The 6,586-nt window shown below is 33.7% G+C and overlaps 1 protein-coding gene across 3 annotated transcripts; it reads left to right on the forward strand.

Annotated features, from left to right (window-relative positions):
- The first annotated feature begins 863 nt into the window (after positions 1 to 863).
- LOC110864951 (uncharacterized histidine-rich protein DDB_G0274557) lies at positions 864 to 3,199 on the forward strand. 3 transcript variants are annotated; one of them, XM_022114126.2, is made up of 4 exons: positions 868 to 1,160; positions 1,243 to 1,355; positions 1,963 to 2,019; positions 2,908 to 3,199. In XM_022114126.2, the coding sequence occupies exons 1-3, from the start codon at positions 922 to 924 to the stop codon at positions 1,995 to 1,997; spliced, it is 387 nt and encodes a 128-aa protein (XP_021969818.1). In that variant the 5' UTR covers positions 868 to 921; the 3' UTR covers positions 1,998 to 2,019; positions 2,908 to 3,199. The 3 variants fall into 3 exon arrangements, with proteins under 3 accessions (XP_021969817.1, XP_021969818.1, XP_021969816.1); XM_022114125.2 differs by lacking the exon at positions 2,908 to 3,199 and having other exon boundaries at positions 864 to 1,160; positions 1,963 to 2,192; XM_022114124.2 differs by lacking the exon at positions 2,908 to 3,199 and having other exon boundaries at positions 1,960 to 2,192.
- The last annotated feature ends 3,387 nt before the right edge of the window (positions 3,200 to 6,586 follow it).

The following is a 6,586-nucleotide window of genomic DNA, read 5'->3' on the forward strand; positions in this document are numbered from 1 at the left end:
TGAGAGCAGCTTGTAAGCACACGCCCATAGCGCTGATGAAAAAGATGTGAACATAGACATGTAAAGACTTCCCAATCCGCATAGTCGACCTATGCTAAGCCAGCAACTTTACAAGGTGTCAATGCAAAGTCATAGTCTAAGGAGAACTTGCTCTAGTTGATCAACAAACCATTAACTTTATATACTTGAACAATAAACTACATGTATACCAAAAAAACCCTAAAAACTATTAATTTTACATAAATAATAAACTACATGTATACCAATATCATACCAAACTAGTACCAATCGAAGTCCCAGTCCCTATTGAATATGCTTGTATATCCTAAAATGAATATTGGTACCGGTACTAAACCAATGCAATTCGATTGGTACTATTATATTTATTTATTTATTATTTATTAATATATTAAAATTGAGTGATGATAAATAGTAAACAAATTTGGTATGGTATTGGTACTAGTTAAACTTAAAAATCTCTCCCAATATGGGGTTGCCCGCCAATAACCTATAGCTCAATTAGTATTTGAGGGGAAGTAAAGATTTGGGTTTAAGGTCAGAGGTCTTAAGTTTGAATCTGATCCCAACCGGGTTTTACCGTAGTGGGCCTTATGGCGGCTGGTTTTCCCAGAACTAGTAATGGTAGCGCTGTTTGCGGTCGCAGGTTTATAGGGTCACCTTTTGCTATCGGGTTACCCGAGTTGCCAGACTTTTATTTCGTTGGTTGTTCAAAAAAGATATATGAGGTAGCCCATTTGGTTTAGTTGAGAGGTTTCAAGTTCAAACCCAGGCAAAGATGAAGTTTATGATTATTTGTGTAAGTAGAATAGAAGTAACACTTAAAAAACTAAACAATTTTACTACCTAGCAAGTTAACCCACCTACCAGTTGTAAACAAAAACAACCCACCCACCCAACCCCATGGATCATCCTTCACACAATCACAACCACCACCAATGCCTGGAAGTATCACCACACTGTCCTCAGCATGGCCGCTACCCTCATCACCACCTACAGTTATCCCCTAATTGCCCCCTCCACGGACACTTATTACCTCCCTGCCCCTCTCATTTTCACCCAATTCCTCTTCCACATAACCCTAATGTTAACCCCCCCATACCACCACCTGAAGCTGATGCAGATTCCAAATCCCAAGTGCTGTAAGTACACTCTCATCATCATATTTATGTTGTAATTTCCTTACATCAACCATGTATTTGATTTGATTTGATTGGTTCGTAGGATGATGCAAGATGGAAATGAACAATATGAAGATGAAGAAGATGAGTTTATCTATGTTTTGACTGATGAATGGAAGGACTTCTTTGCAAAATCTGAAGCTAAACGGAAATTAGGTAACTACATTTTTTTGATTCATTGTTCGTGTTGGTGTTATGGATGTAAAATATGCTATAATGTTGGCAAATTGGATTTAAATAATCTAAACTTTCTCAATTTGGCTGATAATAATCCCAACTCACTTATTTGCCGATAATAATCCGAACTGGTCCACTTTTGGCCGATAATAGTCTGCGTTAAAAATAGCTTAACGGAGTTAAGTTTTTTTTTTCGAATTACAAACCGATGTTTTAGGGCTTTTGATTAGAACGGGGATACGAGTTGATTGATGTAACGAAATACTGTCCCAAACGACGAAAACGGTGCTTCAATTCGGGTGTTTAAACTTCCAATTGACAAAAATCAAGTTGTTTGGAGCACCGATTCAAGGTAATTTTACATAAATCGACTCGTATCCTCGTTCTGATTAAAATCCCTAAAATATCGGTTTGTAATTCGGAAAAAAAACTTAACTCTGTTAAGCTATTTTTAATGACGGACTATTATCGGCCAAAAGTAGACCAGTTTGGATTATTATCGGCAAATAACTGAGTTGAGATTATTATCGGCCAAATTGAGAAAGTTGGGATTATTTAAATCCAATTTGCCTTAAATGTTTTGCAGCAAAGAAGCAAGCTAAAAAGAAGGGTAAAGATTAGGAGATGTGTATTCTTGCTTCAGGTATAATTATCAAATTTTGTAATGACCTTTAATATAAACGCTATTCCCTGTAGAATCTTTCTTCCTATAGATTTTGATTTTGTTATTTGTGATAGTGCTATTATTTTCATATACGAATCTTATAATCTCTAAACTACCCTAGAAATGTTACAGTTAAATATGTAGGTAACCTATACATTTGCATCGCTGCGTTTACCTTCTCATCGGTTATTATTTTGTTGTCGTCGTAAAAATCTAGTATTTCCGACTTTCTGTAACGGTTTTCTCCGGGAAAGAGAAATAAAAACAACAAATGAACACTTAAAAATGATCAAGATAGCATGAAATTAGCAGTTTGGGTAGCGGGTCAAACAAGTTAGGATTGAAATTCATAATTTCTTAGTACATGCTGAAACGGGTTGGGTATTATGAAATGATGAGTTTTAATGCTGAAACGGGCTGGGTTGGATTGACAATCATATTCTTTTTATCCAATTTGATTAAAAAATTATAGAACAATAATGCGTTAATTATGATTACAAAACAATATTATTGCAACAACTTGAATGAATACAATTTAGGAGGATAGTTTTTGGTGGCTTTCAGCCCGTTTGACCCACACTTGTTGAGATAAAACACAGCCCAAATAATGACGATTGCTTTCCGTTCTTATTCATTTACTCTTAGATTTTTTTTCTTATAATATTACTTCTATAACAAGAATTCTAACAATTACAAGTTATAATGTGTGTGTGTGTGTTTTTTTTTTTTTTTTTTTTGAGAATTCTAACAATTCTAACAAGACTAGGGTTTCAATACGTACCATATTCATGTCAACTCGTAGCTGTTCAAACTTCAAACCAAGTTGTGTTGTCTTTATCTTTGAGCATACTTGCAACATATATGCAGGCTAATGCAATTGAATGCAGTGGGCATATCATAATTAAGTCCATCTTGTAGCTGTCGTTGATAAGCTCCCTAAATGATTCAATACAACATACCAGTTTTGGACATCTGCGTTACAAAAGTATGAAAATGGGGTACCCATGGTTTTAAAAAACGCTTGAGGCGTGCGCCTCGAGGCGAAACGGCCAAAAATCGAGTCTGAGGCGCGCCTCATGTGATTTTTATTGTATATGCGTCTCAAAGGGGCTGAGGCGCAGCTGCGCCTCAGATGATTTTGATAGTTGTTTTTTATGTTTTTGCCTTTTTGTGTCAATTTCAAGCATTTCATGTCTTTTTTATGTGTGTTTTTGATGATTTTGATGAATCTGATGATGAAATTAGTTAGTATTATTATTTTTGAAAATATATATAATTTTTATATTTATATATTAATACCGCCTCGGTCTTACGCCTCGAGGCTTACGCCTCGTGAGGCGAAGGGAAAACACCTCAAAACTCGTTTCCGTTTTTTTTTTAACCTTGGGGGTACCCCTCAATGGAGTATCCCTCAAAGCCAGATTTGGACTCTGAAGAATCCTAAACACGACCAGAAAATGAAACAGACTAACAATATTCTGTATTTATAACACGAGTGCCGTCGCCAACAACCAGCATAATACATAAAATATGGTACAGTTGATTTCGGGTTATCAGTGTTATAAGCAACAGGCAGTTCTGGAGTAAAAAACTAAAAATATGAAGGTGTTCATGGGAGCAGATCAAGTGGAATTTGGTATTTTTTATTAATCGGGGTTCATGAAACCAGTGACGGACCCATGAATTATTTTCTAGGGTGCGGTCGAGGGGTTTAACCAAATTTTCAAGAGGTGCGATCGAGATTTTGCCATATAAAATACACCAAATTAATTTTTTCAAGGGGTGCGCCCGCCTACCCAACTCTCTACCTAGGTCCGCCCCTGCATGAAACTAGTGTAAGCTATGTGTATGCAGGTTCACACGAAATGTACCTACTTGGCTACTTGACTGTATGTAACCGTCGACTATTTTTTTTTTTCAGAGGGTTCGATGTTTTTCGTGACTAGCTAGTTTTGTTGTCAAAGTTACTGTTTTCAATTTTCATGTTTGTAGCTTTGTAGCTTTGTAGCAATATAATTATATTATAGAAATTCTTGAGGTAACTGGTAAAGTTAATATTTTTGTAATTTAAAGGAAAAACTTGAAAAAGAATTTGTATTTTTTTTTTAATTCTATATAACAAAATTGAGTTATGTGTTATAAGATTATGTATAAGCTAGCAAAAGAGTTAAAGCGTTCTCGTTGGATTTTTTTAGCTTGCGTGCTGAATAGAGGGAGGATATAATATTTAATAAAAAATTATATATCATAAATTGAAGATGAATTTTTTTATTAAATATTATATGATAATTTTTTAATTAAATATAATATCATGCACTGTTATAAATGATTTTATAGTCATGGAATAATCCACTTCATCATGATTAAGAATCGAATCGTAAGGTCGAAACACGAAACCAAATACAATATGGATATCAATAGAATACAGAATATTGTCAATACAAGATTAATAAAAATCAAATGCACGACAGACAAAGTCAAATACAATATAGAAAAGTCAACTACAAGATCAAAGAAACAATATACAATACCAACGAAGCCAAAATACAAAATCGTTGAAGTCCAACATGAAATAGACAAAGTCATTTACAAGATCTGCACAGTGAAATACAAGTTAACATGGTATATCAGTGACGTTAAATGGGAAATGCCAAAAATAAACAAGGATCATTAAACATGTTTGAGTAAATTACTTTTTGAGTCTATGTGTTTTAGTGCTTTTAACCACTTGAATCCAAAATAAAAAAATTTAACGCCCTGAGTCCTTAACCGCTCATTTTGTAACGTTTTGAGTCCAATTTTTACCACTTGTACTTTTGATTTTGGACTCAAGGGGTTAAAATCACTAAAACATAGGAACTCAAAATGTTATAAAAATGAGCGGTTAGGGAATCAGAGCGTTAAACTTTTTGATTTTGAACTCTAATGGTTAAAGCCATTAAAACACATGGATTCAAAAAGTAATTTACTCAACATGTTTTATAAATTCAAAAGAAAATCATTTAGAAAGTGGGTAAAGTTCTTTAAGACTCGTATAAAACCGAGTTATATGATATTCACAAGAACAAGTAACCGATCTGAATGGTTGAAGGACATATTTTAAGTATCGAACATTACAAACTAAACATATTTTAAGTATCGAACATTACAAACGTAACAAACTAAACAGTCCATGAAATGCTTAAACCATGTGGATAAGTATGAATGAATTTGTGGTGTATTTAGAGAAAATGTGATTCCTTGTGTAATGGGTGATTCGATTCTATTGATTAAACAAACACCTTTTTTTCTCATTTCCTTACAATGGTCCATTCCACCGCTTATTCCTGCATGCCAAACGCTACCTAGTAATATTTTCTTTCCGTAACTTCTCTATTTACTTGGAAATCCAGACTCAATTGCTTTGATGTTCATACAAGCTATGCTTGGATCATGGAACAAAACTATAGGAGCTCCCAAAAAACTCACATGTGAAGTTGTAAAGAAATTTATGTGTCATAGGAGGCCTTGGAAAATTTATCTTGTTTTTGCTGATTCTAGTGGTGTGGTCTTGTAGGTTTCTTGATTCTTAACTGCTTTTATGTATTTTTATGTGTTTGCTAGATCTTTAATTCTTTGGAATAGTGATATCATAATCCCAATTTAATAAAACTCTTCACATTCCTACGAACGCACCATTATAGGGGAAACCCACCACCCTAAGCCCATTGTGGTAAAACCCATGGCCCACCTAGGATAAATTGCACCAAGTGAGACTCGCACCCATGACCTCCACATTGGAAGGTCATACGGTGCCTCCTCCTAAACAAGTTGATCTGAGAGTCATTGGCATAAAATTCGGTATTTAAGTCAGGAATTATGTTTAACGTAACATATGCTCATCCATACTTATTGTACTTGTATATCCTAAAATGAATACCAATATCACTACTGGTATCGATGTACTTCGATTGATACCCGTTTTTAATAGAGTATCAATACTAATCATAACATACTTACGCTCAACCCTACTTATTATGCTTGTGTATTTACATTACTTATTATGGTTGTATACTTATTTATCTATAATCCGTATGTGCTTATCAATAGCAAATAATAAGAAAATATAAAAGGCAATACATGTCACGATCAACATTCATCATATAGAACCTTCTATCATTGAGGTCTACAAACAATAATATCTTGTAAATAATTGCGGATTGTCTTAAAAGTCATTCTATTATTATTACTACAAGACAACTGGTTGATCCACATTGCTTTTGTCATAGCAACCAACCATCCAATACTAACACTTTTTATTATATTTTATAAAATAATTATAATCTACAAAGATTCATAAGTTATCATAACTTTTTCTTTATTTTGCAAGGTAACACTCTTTATTTATTTTGATAAATAACGTGATTAAATCAAATATAAGTCGACAATAAAAGCGCAATTGTCCATATGTTGCTCAGCTTTGATATAATTAAGAACTTGCGAATATACAAAAATACAGTATTAACAAAGTTTAAAAATAAAAAATATATACAAGTACTTAGAAAAT

The sequence above is a fragment of the Helianthus annuus genome, chromosome 6 (genome assembly GCF_002127325.2).
Source record: "Helianthus annuus cultivar XRQ/B chromosome 6, HanXRQr2.0-SUNRISE, whole genome shotgun sequence".
Classification (NCBI taxonomy): domain Eukaryota; kingdom Viridiplantae; phylum Streptophyta; class Magnoliopsida; order Asterales; family Asteraceae; genus Helianthus; species Helianthus annuus.

Excerpts from the sequence above, each read along its gene's own strand:
- LOC110864951 (XM_022114124.2), top strand. The coding sequence starts at position 922 with ATGGATCATCCTTCACACAATCACAACCACCACCAATGCCTGGAAGTA. Across the intron at positions 1,161-1,242 it reads GATTCCAAATCCCAAGTGCT|GATGATGCAAGATGGAAATG; the intron begins GTAAGTACACTC and ends ATTGGTTCGTAG. Across the intron at positions 1,356-1,959 it reads TGAAGCTAAACGGAAATTAG|CAGCAAAGAAGCAAGCTAAA; the intron begins GTAACTACATTT and ends TTAAATGTTTTG.